Raw genomic sequence first — 16,450 nt, 5'->3', positions numbered from 1 at the left:
GAAAGCTTCACACAGAGTATAGAATAATAGAGTATCTGCGCTTCGGAGTTTGTATTACAACGTATGTTTTATCTATTGCAAAAAATAACCACAAACTATAAATGCAATATTATATTGCAAAACTATTTTTAGGGTATTTTTAGACGCAACTGTGTCAGTTTGAACAAGAATAAAATCCACCAAAATCTTCCCATTCTACTTTAATAATTCATCACATCGTATAATTAAGGATTAAATGAAAATTATAAGATTGATTCCAATTTTGTAGGCCCCGAGGGAACAAAGTACCAGACCAACAAAAAGGGAATCATTTTATTATTCTTGGAAAATCTTCTATAATACGATATGATATGATTTTTCTGTATTGCTCAGAACCAGCATTAAATGATCGGATTTGAAGAAAAATAATGGAAATTTAGTATATTTTTAAGAACTAAAAGAAAGAGTTATTTCATTTTTATAACTTTATAAATAGCATTATTAAGACCAACTGTATTCTTTTTGTGTGTGTTATGTTAATGTACAAAATTGAGCTAAAAAATATAACCTTAGGAAAAAATAATGATATCTTACCTACAGTTACAGTATTGTTTTGACTGCTTTTACGAGAATCATCACCAGTCTTCCTAAAAAAGAGGGAAGTCATTTTCTAGTAAATCCCGTAAAGGTGTGTGTTATAAGGCCTAAAAATAGTAGTAGAACGATAAGGTGCTCTATATATTTGTATTCCCTATTGAATAGAACAATAGGGATTTTTTTTTTTTTTTATAACCGTACCTGGAATATCTTAAAAAAATACGAAATTTCTATCAAACGCTTTGTTTGGCTTCTTCCTTTGTTTAATGGTATAGATTGTTCTTAACCTTTACCTTGTACCTATAGAAAACATTATTATTATAATTATATTTTTTTAAATTTTTGTCAGTTTGAGCCAAACAAAGCGTTTGATAGAAATTTCTTATTTTTTAAAGATATTCCAGGTACGGTTATCAAAAAAAAAAAAATTTCCCTATTGTTCTATTCAATAGGGAATACAAATATATAGAGCACCTTATCGTTCTACTACTATTTTTAGGCCTTATAACACACACCTTTACGGGATTTACTAGAAAATGACTTCCCACTTAATATATTTTTTTCATCTTACTTTCTCATTTAATAATAAGAAGAAATGCGTTTTGGACGAAGGATACAAAACCCTGCAGACATATAGCCTGAAGAAAAAATTACCACCCTTTTCACCCCAAAAAAATTTCTTTGTGAAAGTGAAACAGTATGTTATTTAAAAAGAAATGAAAAGCCTTTTGCAAGTATGTAGGTAACTTTATTAAAAATACCCGCAAATATTCATAAATCTTTTTTTATATTTTATATTTTCATACCTGTTATATTGAGGGAAACATTTAGCAACGGCACAACCAGCCGCAAATACACAGTCTCGTTCACATAATATCTAAATTCAGAATTTAAAAATAATATTTGTCAATATGCCATGGTTTCAATTGTACCTAAAAGTTTACCTATATAATAAATTCTAAATGCATTAAACCATCCTTAAAAGCGAAGCTCTGAAATGGTTGAACAAACGAACATTGACACTTGTAGTGTCAGATCTGAATAAGCAGGATACTGTTTCAGGACATACTTACATTTTTAGGACTTTTATTGTAGAGATGCTTCGCTTATAACATTGTACCTTGCTGTAATAGGAATCAGAATTCAGTCATTACAAAAAAACCTTATAATATTTCATATTTCTTATGATGGCTTGAGTCGGACAAACGGACATTGAAATTGAAATAAAAAATGACAGCAATCAAAACACTTACCAATACATTTTCAGGTGCTGGAGATAATCCTTTGATTATTTTAGAAATGAAGTGAGCTCTTGATGGGGTATTATGACGTGATACCTAAACAAATACAGGTTAGGTATAATTAATGTCTTTTTTTTTTTTTTTTTACAAAAATGGGGGTTGTATTGATATCCAGAGATCTAAAGGGATAAGTCAATGGCCGATAAACTGATTTACATACCTACCCTATGATAAAACACAAAATACCCCCTTCTGTAGATTACAATTAGTGGTTGAATCGTTTGGGCGGTCAACTTTATGAATCAAATGAACCAATCAAAATTCTATAAAAGTCCCTAAAGTGATTAAGCCAACGAAAAAGAAAACGCTATTCTAAAACTTTGAGGACTAGTGTAATAAACAGCCCAATGTCCTCTCCCTCCCTGATTAATATCAATCATACAGATGCAAAGCTACTTTACATTCGAATACACTTGATTAGGTAGATAAAGCTTCAGTTTATTATATCAAATAATGACCTTTCACTGATAAATAGATAAACTGACCAGTCCTTATGTCGAAATAACAGGATGTGTGTGAATCTGTCTGTCTCTCGCTAACCTAGCATCTGCAACGATATGGTTCTGAATTAGAGTGAGGTTTATCTTATGTCCTGGGAAGGTTTATATTTATAACTATTTTGGGGCAGGATAACCCTACCCTCCTTCAGTTTCTCCTAGAGGTCTATTAGGGGCGTAGCCGTAGTAAAAACCAACCTTAGCAGGTAGTGAGGATAGCGTGACTTGATTTAGATAAAGTTTTACTGAATCCAGACTATTTGCATTCAATTTTGTTAAAGCTTCAGTCCATAACTAAAATTAAAATATTTGCCATTAAAACAGATATATATTCTTAAAAGGATGTCTGTTTAGTGAAGGATGTCGCTAACCGCTAGACTGATATGGTTCTCCTTTACACTATAGCCTATCATAGGCCTAAGAAAGGTTTATAACTATTATTGCCATATTAGTGAGGGTACCACCAGTACCACCCTCCCAAGAGAAATTTAAAAAAAAAATACCTCCTCCACTCATTTTTAAAAAATCTTTCTTTTTAGGCTAAAAGTAAAACTGGGGGAGAGGGTTGATTCCCCCACCCCCTAAATAAACTGGATTTCATTGACATTTTTCAATTTTAAAATAAAAATTCATTACCTCATTTGTGACTTTACCATTGAACTTTGGTTTGACCAGATTAAAATCCAAGCTCTTTAGATATTTATGCTGCCCAATAATCAACAACTAGAATATTATTTTATATTATTAGATTAAAATCCAAGCTCTCCAGATATTTATGCTGCCCAATAATCAACAACTAGAATATTATTATATATTATTAGATTAAAATCCAAGCTCTCCAGATATTTATACTGCCAAATAATCAACAACTAGAATATTATTATATATTATTTTAAAATCCAAGCTCTTCAGATATTTATGCTGCCCAATAATCAACAACTAGAATATTATTATATATTATTATTTTAAAATCCAAGCTCTTCAGATTTGTTTTCTCTAACACATTATGGTAGGGACTAGTGTTTTTTCCTTGCATATCTATAATTAAATGTTTTTTTAAATTATAGCCAACAGAGATGAAAAAAGGTCTAATACTTTAGAATAGTGATAATGTAGAAGGCTGTATATCTTACCGGGCTGCTGGCAGGATCTCCTGGCTGAAGGCCCGCACTGAACTTGACCTGTTTACCCCCGCTGCCACTCATTGTGAGGCGGCTACCCGAACAAAACTAATATCACCACACACTGCTAACATCAACAATGTGTTTCTGAAATAATTCATAGTGGTGTCCATTCATTTCCGCAAAGTATCACATTCAGCTTTCCACAGATATTAAAATAAAAAAGTATATGCTTAAAACCATTTTTGATACCCCTGAGTATTTTATATTTTAATATTCAAAAAAATGTCTGTAATACGATGCTACACTTGGTTATTCAGTATGGATAAGAAACGGTTCTAATCTAACGGATATTAATCGATTGTGAAGCCATACTAAAAATTAAAGGTCACGTTGAAAAATAGAAGAAAAACAAAGAGTTTATGTTAAGCATTTGTTGCTTTTGTAATAATTTGATAATGTGATTCAAATGCAGAAGTGATTGGACACTGAAATAATAATTATAACATAACAGCAACTGTGAAATTCTTATCTGTATGCACAGAGATAAAAGGATAAAGAAATTTGATATATTTTTGGCCTTTTGTCATTAGATCATGATCATCGGATCATAAATGTGACCTTTAAAGACTAGATAAAGCCTAGAAACTAGAAATTATGAATCTGTAAAATAAAGCCATTCCTCCTTCAATATATAGTGAAATTACGTTTTTTAGTTTTTTATTACCTAATCTTTTTTACTATTTTTCAGTATGGTTTTCAAACCGATTAATATTAGCTGGATTAGAACCGGTTCTCAGCCACACAGAAAAGTCATGTATAGAATGGTATTACAGACAATTTTCCACGAATATTAAAATAAAAATCATAAAATTAATACCAGGTTTGTTAACCCCGAAAAGCCCAGGATTTAAACAAGTTTTAATCTTATAATTTTTCATTTTAATATCAACTGAAAGCTGTCTAATTCTATAATTCAATGCGATAAATGATTTTATAATCTTATTCTTTTTCCCTTTATCCATTAACATATTCATATGTATGTTTAGCGGTAAAATTAACATCAGTTATTGTTACTGGGTAAACAAACAAAATATAGTTAGTTTAAACAAAAACACAGCCAAAAAAAATTAATATGAAACTGAATAAAAAAAGGTTTAAACTTAAACTTAAAGTATTAAAAATATAACTTAAAAGGTAAGTAGAAAAATACAAATATAATTTAACATCACAACGTTAACAAAACCAGGATAAAAAAGTTTAGCGGTTTGCATTCCCTACTGCAAATATACCACACGTTGGTTTTTTTTAATACTCACAATAAAGACACAATAGCAAATAATCATAAGAAGAGGTTTCATGATTAATTAAGGAAAAGTGTCATTTACTTGTTTAATAAGAATATGAAGCAGCTTATAGTGCCTAATAAAAAATAACGTCATACAATACAAATATCCAATGGTAAAGTGTATACTGGCCTTTCATTGGTCATTTGTATTGTAATTTGCTAATATGATACAGATGCAGAAGTGAATGCAAACCATAAAAAATATATTTGATAGGTAGATCAAGCAAACATTTTGCTCATTCGTTGGGCGAGTTTGGCCTCCGTAGTTTTCTTCAAATGTTGAACTCTGCCTAATTCATCGCTGACTGCTCTGAAAAAAGAAAAAATCAGCATATTTTTGTTTTTATTCAAGTAGAGGGACTAATATTTTTCGATCACACCCCCCCCCCCTCCTTTAAGTGCCCCTAGAGGTCTCTAGGGGCGTAGCCGCTAGTAAACACATAAGAAAATTAGACATTTGTATTCATTAATATTTATGAGAAGAAATAACATAACGGAATATATTGAATAATGTTTGCTTATCTTACATATTGTCTAACAGTAAAACAATAATTCTGTAATGTTATTATTTATAGAACTGAAGCTACTCTATAAATACAGGGAGGAAGGAGACAATGGGCTGTTTATTACGCTAGTCCCCAAAGTTTTATAGTAAAGTTTCCTTATATGTCGGCTTTAGGGACTATTAAGTTGAGTGTTCAAACATTTTAATCACTAATTTCAATTTGCATAAGGGGTACCTTAACTTTTGTGTGTCATTATTGGGTATATTCTTCAATTTATCGGCCATTGATTTCCTATTTCTTCAGATATCTGGCTTATCTTACATATTGACTAACAGTAAAACAAAACTTCTGGATTGTTATTATTTATAGAATTAAGGCATCTCTATTAATATCTAAATAATCTTACCAGATTTTAATTCCATATCACCCAGGGATATAAAGGGATAAGACAATGGCCGATGATTTCATGTACATCCCCAATGATGGTACATAAATTACACCTTCTGTAGACTTAAATTGGTGGTTGGAAACTTTGGACAACTTTATCAACAAGCATTTCAAAATTCGATGAAAATCTTCAAAATTGTTAAGCCAAGCAAAAAGAAAAATTTTACAACTTTGGGGACTAATGAAGTTAACAGCTCAATGTCCTCATCCTCCCTTCACATCGAACTTGTTTTGGTTAAAGGTTAGTTTCATTAAAACCTAACTTTAATTGTACTGCAAACAAAGAAAAAATCTAATCAACACTGTCATTTGAATGGAGAAAAAGTTTAAGGTGAAGTAGTTTTATTTTTTTTATATATGCCTGCAAACAGAGTTGGATTCTTATAAAAAATTTGCACAACTAATCGCTTAGTGGGGCAAAATTGTTTTAGTGAAAAATCCACCAAAATCACATTAAAAATCTACAAAAATTTTTAAAAATCTGCATAGATAGAAGGGTTATTAACATATGATTTTGTTTATTTTTGTAGATTTTTAATATGTTTTAATATATGAAAAACAATTAGGCCACACTAAGCGGCTAGTGGGGCAATTTTTTAAAAAGAATCCACCTCTGTTTATCTCTTTTGTAAAGCATGGAAGATCTAATCTGTTTAGAACACATAATATATCCTTGCGTAAACAAAAGACAAGTCTTAATATCTTCACTAATATTACTACTAACACGTAGTACTCAAAAATAGGAACAGATATTCAGACATGTTTCCGAAGTGCTCAAGGTTAGGAACAGATATTCGGAAATTTCCCACAATTTCGGATTATGTATTAGATAAAAAATTGCGGTTGAATCAGGAACGATTGAATCCTAACCATAAGTTTATATTAAAACGGAGTTTTGTTAGGATTCTGATATTCATACTTTATTTATGGGGCAAAATGGATTTAATATTAAAGGGGGTAAAATTAAACTTTGAATTCTTAAAAATATAATGTAACAGAAATCTTTTTTTTTTACCTCCCCGGCACCCCTCATTTTAAAAACATTTTTTTTTTTACCTCCCCGGCACCCCTCATTTTAAAAACATTTTTTTTTTACCTCCCCGGCACCCCTCATTTTAAAAACATTTTTTTATTCAAGAAGTAACATATATATATTGAAAGGGATAATTAACCACCCAAAACATATTTTTAAGAGGGGTGGGGGGTTAATTTTGTTCTTTGTAATGTAAGTATTACAAATGATGTGCGAATAGCAAATACGTCGAGTTTTTCATTTAAACTTGCTAAATAAACATTGCTTATGTAATTCAAATAAATATAAATATATGAACATTTGTCTCCCCTCAATAAATGTTTTTTTACAGTTGCAGTTTATTACACACACAAAAAAAATATTGAACTTTGGCTCTCAGTTAATAATTTAGTAGTAGCGAAGCTACTCTACTAGTTACAAATCTATAACAGTACATATATTCTGATTTTATTACGTCCATATTTGCTTTGTCTTTATTAAATACTAGCGGCTGCGCCCCAAGCATTTAGGGGCTTTATATTCAAAGGAATATAGAAGGGCAAAAATAGCCTAAAACCACCACAGGACCTTTATGAAGCTTCACTGTAAAGGAGAACCATATCAGAGGTGGATTCTTAAAAAAAAAATTTGCCCCACTAATCGCTTAGTGGGGCAAAATTGTTTTCGTGTAAAATCTTCCAAAATCACATAAAAAATCTACAAAAATTAAATAAAATCTTATGTTCATAACCCTTCTATGATTTTGTTTATTTTTTGTAGATTTTTAATGTGATTTTGGTGGATTTATCACGAAAACAATTTTGCCCCACTAAGCGATTAGTGGGGCAAACTTTTTTAAAGAATCCACCTCTGTTCAGTGGTTAGCGAGATCCTTCGCTACAGACAGAAAAAAGCTCACTACTTTATATAATAGGATTTAGTATTAAGTAAATATTGCTTTTTATTTGTTGTATGATATCCTATTATGTAAAAGGTTTTCATTCTGAATTTTTTTTTACTATTCTACAACACTTTCTTCTTTTTTAGAGAGCAACAAATAACAAACTAAACAAGGATGACAATATCCATAAGTAGCAATCAATACATTAAACAAACAAAACAAGGATGACAATATCCATAAGTAGCGCAGAGAAATAAATAATAAACTTACCTGTTATTAGGTTCCAATTTCTTTGCTTTGATAAGATCTTTCTCTGCTTCGTCATACTCTTGCAAAGCTTTGTTTGACACACTTTTTCTAAAATTATATTTTTAAAAGCGAAGCTTTTCTATAATTAGGGTCGGTCCGTCCGTCCGTACGTCTGAGATAGATAGCTTTTATTCGTTAATTTAGGCATGTTAGAATTGTCCTATCGATTTCAAACTTTGCATGATGATTCCTGTAGTAGTTAGGTACGATTTAGAAAGCGTATCAACTCTATAATCATTACCAGAATGTCCGTACGTCCATTTTAAACATGTTGATTTTTCTAATTTTTTAACAGCAAATTTTTATGTGATCTAATTATCCGTTTGATCTGATTTTTGGTATATTGATTCCTGGGACAACAAAGAACAATATTTTAAGCGAAGCAACTCTATAATCAAATCCTAAAAATGTAAGTATGTCCATAAACTCAATAAACATTATCCTGTATCAAGAAGTTTTTCAACAAATTTACTTACAATAATTAATAATTCAGTTTAGACACTATACAAGTGTTAATGTCCGTTTGTCCTACCGTTTCAGTGCTTCGCTTTTATGGATGTTGTCATCCTTGTTAATAAGATTTTATTTTATAGCACATTTTACTTTTAATTAGTATAAGAAAAATTCTTCACGAAGACTGCAATTAACAATATGTAGCTCATTTATCAATTTAGGTTACTACTATTGTCCTCATTAAGGGGGGGGGGGGAAGTTTTGACACATTTGCGTAAACAGTGAGTATAGGCTTTATCTTTGGACTGAGAGGATAGGTTATTAGGGATAAAATCATTCTTATATGATGAACTTCCCCCGGATTTAAGATTTTTTGGATAGGCCTCCAGGTTCCAGAGCTCCAGGCCTCCAGGTCCTCTCTGTACAGGTAAAAATAAAAAAAATAATTTTTTTTTGAAGAGTTAGAAGTCAACCTATGAAACAAAATATGTATATCTTTGAATGTTATTCACATATTTGAAGAAAAAAAGCATAGGGTCAAGCGGGGCATTAACCGGTAAGGGGCATTACCGGTAATTTTTTACCCACCTTCAGAAAATGACATTTTTCTCCATGTTCTAATCGACTGACAGAAAAAAACATAAAAGCAAATTTGTTCCTTATTAAATTGCCTACAAAAAAGTATAAAATGAAATTTTTGTGAGATAAATTTTAAGGGTACTTTTTCAAAAAATTTTTCACCTATGTGTATAAAGATCGACCTACACAAAAATTGGTAAGACCTAGAACTGATCCGTAAAAACCTTTTGAACTAAGAATTGCCCGCTCTTTCCAAATCCGTTGAGAGCTTAAATGTAGAGTTAATATTTTTTTCAAAAATGACCAAAGTTCGCGCGGGGTATTTTTCGGTAACGTCGAAAAAAAAATTCAAATTCGATTTTTAATATCAATTTTCAGGTTTTCTTTGGTAAAATCTAAAATTCAATATGGGCTTTTTAAGAATTAGGCCAAAAAGTGAATAGAACAGATTTTTTTATATAAAAAAATTCAAATTTTATTTTGAAAGAAAATTTTTGTGTAAAAAAAATCGAAATTTCTCGTTTTTAAAAAAAAATGATTTTTGACATAGAAGGAATAGTCCGATCTTTATGAAAATTTTTGTGAATAATCCCTATAACCTATACTAATTATGATTATTTATGTTTGACTGGCCGTTTGGCCGTTTTTCATCGATTTTTTTTAGGTTGAAAAGACGTTACCCACAATGCCCCACCATGGGGCATTTATCGGTAATTTCTTTGAGTCCAATTATGACAAACTTCTAAAAGTCCTAGGATAACGTCCTATTAGGACCTGATAGTCCTTTCCGTAAGCTTTCTAATGGTCTTGGTCCCATTTAAAAATATTAATATTTACCCCATTTTTTTTTCAAAAAACCGAAAAAATTACCGGTAATGCCCCGCCTCACCCTATTTTGTTTCATAAGTTGACTTTTAACTCTTTAAAAAAAATTATTTTTTTAATTTTTACCTGTACAGAGAGGACCTGGAGGCCTGGAGCTCCGGAACCTGGAGGTCTATCCAAAAAATCTTAAATCTGGGGGAAGTTCATCATATAAGAATGATTTTATCTCTAATAACCTATCCTCTCAGTCCAAAGATAAAGCCTATACTCACTGTTTACGCAAATGTGTCAAAACTTCCCCCCCCCCCCTTGGTCAGTACGTTAACCAGGAAGTAGAGGAAGAGTGGGATAAAAAGGGTGGATGAGATTATCGTTATATTAGCCAGATGAAATTACCATTTTATTACAGTAGGTGAATTAATGGTGCAATACCCAATTAATCGATTGGTATGTCGATTAATCTAATCTAGTACTTTACTTTTACCTGTAGAGTGTTTTAACATTGTCAGGATCCGACTCCAGAACTTTTTCTGATAAATCTATCACACTTTGGTTGTTCTTCCATTGAAAATGGCAGGCAGCTAAAAATAAAAAGTAAATTACTCAGTTGAAAGATTTTCAAATGAATCCTCAGAATGTTTTGTTCTTAAGTTTTCGATTTAACCGACAATATATAGATTTTTAAGTTATATTTAAGACACACATAGATCTTTAATAATAATTGTTAAGAGTCAGTAAATTATGCAAAGCACATTGTCTTTTACACTCAAAGGGCCGGACCTACAATAATGAATGCTTGCAGCTGAGGTCATATATAGAAAGTTTTAAAAAAATTATTTTATCAAGGTTTAAACATAGTACTTATAATCTATTATTTTTGGTTATTTAAGGAATTAACAAGATCTTTGTTGCATTTTAAAGATATCATACCTATTTTGTACATATTTTTTTGCAAATCATTTACAATTTTTTTTTGATATGTTTTACCTAAATTATTACAACAGAGATTCATTAAGTTTTGTGCTTTGGCTGTGTCTCCATAATTGTCTGTTGGTAATCCTCTAGCTGGAAAAAAATACAATTACAGGCTAGTGGTAAATTCAGTGGCGTGCATAAAAAAGAAAGGTAACCTCCCCAAAATAATAAAAATACCAAAACTGGATATGAAAAAAAAAACATTTCAATGAACTAATAAAAGTGTATTATCTATCATGTCATATACACTAAAATACTCTAAAAGTTTTGACTCTATGATCTAATACGGAATACAATGTATCTGTTGGAATGAATCAGTCTATCAGTAAGAGAAGAGGATACTTATAGGGAAGCTAAGCATCTGAAAACAGATAAAAAATAGTAACATGTGATACCTACCTAATACTGAAAGTTTATAGGCAGTCTTGAACATATGAAAAGAGTCGAGATATCTTTTTTCTTTAAATAATCTCACACCAGCCGAATGAAAATCCAATGCCTGAAATGAAATTGTAAATTATTTGGTGTTTTTTTTATATTAATCTTTGCATATTTTAAAGTTGTCAAAGAATTAACAGTTAGGTAGGTTATGTAATTTCTTATTTAAATTCAATAAGTTGCTTTCCCTCTTAGACACACATTTAGCTACTTATTATTATTAAATTAGGTTTTTTACATAGAAAAATAAGCTGTGCTTTCAAATTCAAATACCTAAGGCTATGTACTATTAATCAGAGAGTAAGGGAGGGGACAATGGATCGAATATTCAATTTTTAGGAGTCTCAGACTTTGGGGACTGGCTTAAAGGGAATGTGCAAGAATTTAGCAGTTTCTGACTGAGTTTGGGGACTTGCGCATAGAATGCCGCTACTCGTTATGTATGTTTTGAATATTGCAGACGGGGAGAAGTGTTAAGGGAAGTGGGGGGAAGGGAAATAAACACTCGTTGTGTTAGTTTGGAATGTAGCAGACGGGGAGAAAGGAGAAGGGAGGTAGGGGCAAGGGAAATAAACAGAATAAAAAGGGGCAGTCATATTCTTGCTAGCAGCTGGCCGGGTCCAATAATCTTTTAATATAAAAATCACACCAAAAAACCTCAATATATTTCATCAAAAACAAGTTGTGATTTCACTTTACATGACGCTATGGAAATCTATTATTCAATTAAGAATCCCTTTATAATTTCCTACAAATTTATTGGATTTAACTGAATTTCATGCCCTTTCTTTGATAACTCTTATATTGAATTAATTGCCCATTGTCCCCTCCCTTACTCCCTGACTATTAATCCCTTCATAAAAAGTCTAGAAAATAATCCCACAAACAGTTTAAAAATATTACCTTGTTTAATTTAGTTTCATTAAACCATTTATAAATTGGATCTGATATGGAAATTCTATTTTTATAATATGTTACAGTATCATGACTTAATCGGCTGGGTTTCTGTCTAGGAAGGAAAGGACTGAGAAAGAAAAATTAACTTTCATAAATTATAAACTTGCATGGTTTGAAACCCATGGTAGTGGCGTAACTCATCGTTCGAAGTACTGTTTATCTGTTAGGGTTGGCAATCCGAATCTGAAATCCGTCCAATTTTTTGATCCAGAATCCGCACTACGTTATTTAAATAGCGTATTCGGATTGTTAATTGTCATGCTAAAATTAGGGTAAAGCGGGGCGAACTCGGTCTTTTTTTCGGTTTTTTGAACCTGCAAATCGTAAAAATTATTTTTTTTAAATGGGACCAAGACCAGTAGAAAGATCTCGGAAAAGTCGATCATGTCCTAAAAGGACGTAAACCTAGGACTTTGGGAAGTTTGTCAAAATTGATCTCTAAAACGGCACCGACTTCGCCCCGCCTTGAGGCGAAGTCGGTAGGGCATTTTCAAGCTTCGAAAAATCGATGACGTATTGATTTTATTACAGCATGCCCAAAAGGTAAAAGTTGCTAAATGTAATAAAGAGTATGCACAAAAAATTTTATTAAGATAGGTCAATTTTTTCTACCAAAAAAAATAATTTTTCCGAAGTACGCGAAATTTGACTTATTTTTCGAAAATTTTTTTTGATAAAAAACATAAAAATACTACTAGAAAAAATAACTTTTTATGACTTTAAAGGCCTGATCCTTAAAATTCAGGCAATTTTGAATAGATTTGGCCAAAAAAAAATTAGTTCTATTAGCAAAATTTCCTAAAAAAATCAAGTTGAAAAAAAGAGAAAAGTTTGGCAAAATCTGTGGTCGATTTTCCAGCTTCAAAAAACCTATGACATATTGATTTAATTACAGCATGCCCTAAAGGTTAAAGTTGCTAAATGTAATAAAGAGCTATTATGAAGATCGGACATTTTTTCTACAAAAAAAAATATTTTTTTTCTAAGTACGAGAAATTTGACTTTTTTCTCTCGAAAATTTCACTTTTTTATATAAAATTGAAAAAGTTAGTATAAAAAGTGAAAAAACCGAATTCGCCCCGCTTCACTTTTAGTCGATTTAAGAAAAAACTATACAAGCTTTTTTAAATTTTTAAACGGAAATGGATAGCCTATTAGATTCTTAATAAGTCCCCTGAAGACGTCTAAGCTCTAGCTCTTACCAGTTTTTGTCCAACTTACCGTTTTTCCGACCGAAGCAAAAAAATCGAAAAAAAAATTTGTGTCGTCCGACTTTAAGACCCAATAAGTACCCTAAAAATTCATCTCACAAAAATTTTATTTTAGACTTTTTTGTAGGCAATTTAATAAGGAACAAATTTGATTTTATGTTTTTTTCTGTCAGTCGATTAGAACATGGAGAAAAATGTCATTTAATGAAGGTGGTCAAAAAAATACCGACTTCACCTCAAAACCGAGATCGCCCCGCTTTACCCTACCGTCTTGAGTTGTTTTTTTGTCCAAATATATATTTTAGTTTTTAACAAAGTTGGGTTAGGTTGAGTAAGGGTTAGAAAATGCTGCTAAAGGGTCTAGAAATTGTAAAAAAGCTGATGCGAAAAAATGAAAAAAACGTAGGTAGCTTTAGATTATTCTTAGTAACCGAATTTAATCCCTTAATTTATTTTAAAAAAGAACTTTTAAAATATTGCTAGAATCCGTAATCCGGAAACCGAAAATTCGCAATCCGTCAAAAAAAAAAAGAATCCGGAATCCACGGATTAATCCGTTTCATTTTTGGGCGGATTTTTGTAAGAATCCGAATACAAATCCGGTCCAATAATTGGACGGATTGCCAACCCTAATATCTGTATACCTTCATAAGTTCATTAACATGTATCCAATTGAAGTTCTGGGTAATTGCCATTTTTAATTAGAATATAGAAATTAATAGTTGCACCACACTCTCCTCAATATCATTGTAAAATGAATCGTCTTTCTTTAGGGAACCACTCAGGTCTCTGGGCATAAAACTGCTAAAGTTAGTTTAATAATAGAAATTTTTTCCTGCATTGCACAACGCATCTAGTGTAATATTAAGCTCTATGGATATCCAGTCTGGTTCACACGCTTCTTTACATTTTCCTACTCCTCCGTTTAGATTAGGTTCTAAAAACAAAAATAAGATTGGAGAATAGTTATTCATCGCATCGTTTTATAGACAGCTTTCCATGGATATTAAAATGTTTTGTTAGCCCCGAAGGGTCGAAGGCCCAGGTTAACAAAACTGGTATTAATTTTATGATCTTTATTTCAATATTTGTGGAAACTTGTCTGTAATACGATGTTAAACATGATTTTTCAAAATGGCAGTATGGCTAAAAACCGGTTCAAATCCAGCGGATATTAATCGGTTTCGGAGCCATACTGGAAAAATTCTAACTAAGAAAATAAATTAAATAGGTTCCAAAAAATTATTTAAATAGGTAACAAACTTTTCTTTAATAAAAATACTGATATGACAGTAAAGTTAAAGAGAAAAAAGTTTAATCTGCAAGTTTTATAGGTAATCCCTGTTTTCAAATACTTTTCTGTTTTCAATATTTTCAATTTTGTATTGCTTACCTAATAATACTCTCATATTAAATTGTGAGGATTCATTTAACTGCATCATTTGTATACATCTATAATAATAGGCATCTACATATATTTAACATTAATCAAAAAGTTTATATTTTATGTTTTCTCTCAACCGTAAAGGACTTTTTTTAACGGTGCCAAAGAACGAAGGTGACTCAATTCTCAAAACAATTTTGAAATTCTACTCAAAACGGAAAGAAGCATTATACCTTTGAAGCCATTATTTACAGGTTTTATTTCTTTTATTCTAAATTTTAAATGGTTCTTTAACATATAAAAAGATTGACTGACCTTTCCAGTTGTCTATCCAGTTCAGTTTCAGCAGATCCAATAATAAATTCACATGGTGAACTTACAAAATATCGGCTCAGTGTTTCAGTACTGCTTATCTAAACATTAATACCATATTTTAGGCTGGCTGAAAAGTTAGATGAGCAATAATCTTTCGTGAACTTACTATCGATAGATGAACTAAAACGTGCAGCACAGTAATAAACAGCAGCCTAACAGAAAAACTGACAAAATGTGTTTAAGTGCATAGATGCTTTTGCCCATTGTTCAGGGAAATAATCACAAGAAAGAAAGGGGAGAAGCATCAAGGGGGGGGGGGGGGGAGTTTTGACACATTTGCGTAAACCTGGCACCTAGGCTTTATCTTTGGACTGAGAGGATAGGTTATTAATGATAAAATCATTCTTATATGATGATATATGGAGCTCCGGAACCTGGAGGCCTATCCAAAAAATCTTAAAACTTTGTGAAATTCATCATATAAGAATGATTTTATCATGAATAACCTATCCTCTCAGTCCAAAGATAAAGCCTAGGTGCCAGGTTTACGCAAATGTGTCAATACTTCCCCCCGACCCTTTATCGTCTTCCATTTTCTCATCCATTAATATCCCTGTACTTTTTACCTGTTCATGAGTGGCACCAGAAATACTGATGATATTAAACTGAATACTGCCAGAGCTTCCAAACCTTGGTGGCCACGAATCTACATCACCTTCCGTTACCATCGTCTGGAAACATGAAAAATAATTTTAGTAGATTTGAATTAATAAAATCGAAAATAAGGGGGGGGGGGGGATTGTTTTCGTATGCTATTGTTTCACCTATGTTCTTATATTGGATAGGTTATACCAACAGGAACATGGTTGGTGCGAAGGTGCAACACTGTAGTAGGTCTCCCGCATGGTTAGGCATAAACCCTCAACAACCCCCTTATTTCCAATATCTTAAAAACTGGTAATGAATATGAGAAAAGTAATACAAAATAATATGAGCTGTTGGCAAATGACATTCTGAAAGCACTGCACCCGTTTACTTTTAAGTTATAGCCATACCTATTCTAAAATATTGATAACTTATTTTTATTAGATCACGTGAAGCTTAAAAGTTCCCAACCCGAATCTATACTACCTATGGTACCTACCTTTGTAATTGTAAAATCTAATGATTCTCTAAATTTCAAAGGTTCTGGAATAGGGCGAGGTTCAGATGCTGTTGGATTATCTTCTGTGCCTTTATTCTCTTTTGTTTCTTCACTACCATTTTCTTTGGGTTTTTCATTTTCTGACATTTTT

General features: G+C 31.6%; 2 protein-coding genes across 4 annotated transcripts in view; both read right to left on the bottom strand.

The window, feature by feature from the left end:
- Positions 1-3,663, bottom strand: part of grsm (probable aminopeptidase NPEPL1 granny smith protein) — a 14,156-nt gene extending 10,493 nt beyond the window's left edge. The window contains exons 1-6 of the mRNA XM_080164043.1: positions 3,508-3,663; positions 3,011-3,097; positions 2,573-2,668; positions 1,830-1,913; positions 1,383-1,453; positions 574-626 (exon numbers count right to left, since the gene is read on the bottom strand). Coding sequence (XP_080020169.1) covers positions 574-626; positions 1,383-1,453; positions 1,830-1,913; positions 2,573-2,668; positions 3,011-3,097; positions 3,508-3,579 — 463 coding nt within the window. The 5' untranslated portion in view covers positions 3,580-3,663. The remainder of the gene's footprint in view (positions 1-573; positions 627-1,382; positions 1,454-1,829; positions 1,914-2,572; positions 2,669-3,010; positions 3,098-3,507) is intronic.
- LOC145322198 (peptidyl-prolyl cis-trans isomerase FKBP4-like) lies at positions 3,640-16,450 on the bottom strand. Of its 3 annotated transcripts, none has more exons than XR_013880554.1 (13): positions 16,300-16,450; positions 15,782-15,886; positions 15,156-15,253; positions 14,850-14,908; positions 14,295-14,393; positions 12,192-12,235; positions 11,250-11,349; positions 10,863-10,940; positions 10,360-10,456; positions 7,980-8,066; positions 5,015-5,153; positions 4,449-4,775; positions 3,640-3,694 (listed from the first exon to the last, which is right to left on the bottom strand). XR_013880554.1 is itself a non-coding variant. In XM_080164044.1 (12 exons), exons 1-11 carry the CDS (start codon positions 16,444-16,446, stop codon positions 5,063-5,065), a joined length of 1,005 nt encoding a protein of 334 aa, XP_080020170.1. In that variant the 5' UTR covers positions 16,447-16,450; the 3' UTR covers positions 4,387-4,775; positions 5,037-5,062. The 3 variants fall into 3 exon arrangements, 1 of the variants encoding a protein (XP_080020170.1); XR_013880553.1 differs by having other exon boundaries at positions 5,037-5,153; XM_080164044.1 differs by lacking the exon at positions 3,640-3,694 and having other exon boundaries at positions 4,387-4,775; positions 5,037-5,153.

The sequence above is a fragment of the Acartia tonsa genome, chromosome 6, assembly GCF_053477335.1.
Source record: "Acartia tonsa isolate MP-2025a chromosome 6, ASM5347733v1, whole genome shotgun sequence".
In the NCBI taxonomy this organism is placed as follows: Eukaryota; Metazoa; Arthropoda; class Copepoda; order Calanoida; family Acartiidae; genus Acartia; species Acartia tonsa.
Note: the sequence above shows the minus strand (reverse complement) of the source record. Positions and strands in the feature narration are given on the sequence as shown.

What these genes read in the sequence shown, in the direction of transcription:
- LOC145322198 (XM_080164044.1), bottom strand. Translation starts at nt 16,446, where the DNA reads ATGTCAGAAAATGAAAAACCCAAAGAAAATGGTAGTGAAGAAACAAAA. An exon ending in TAGATTTTACAATTACAAAG is followed by an intron (nt 15,887 to 16,299) that starts GTAGGTACCATA and finishes TCATGTTTCCAG; the next exon opens with ACGATGGTAACGGAAGGTGA. An exon ending in TAATATGAGAGTATTATTAG is followed by an intron (nt 14,394 to 14,849) that starts GTAAGCAATACA and finishes TTTTGTTTTTAG; the next exon opens with AACCTAATCTAAACGGAGGA.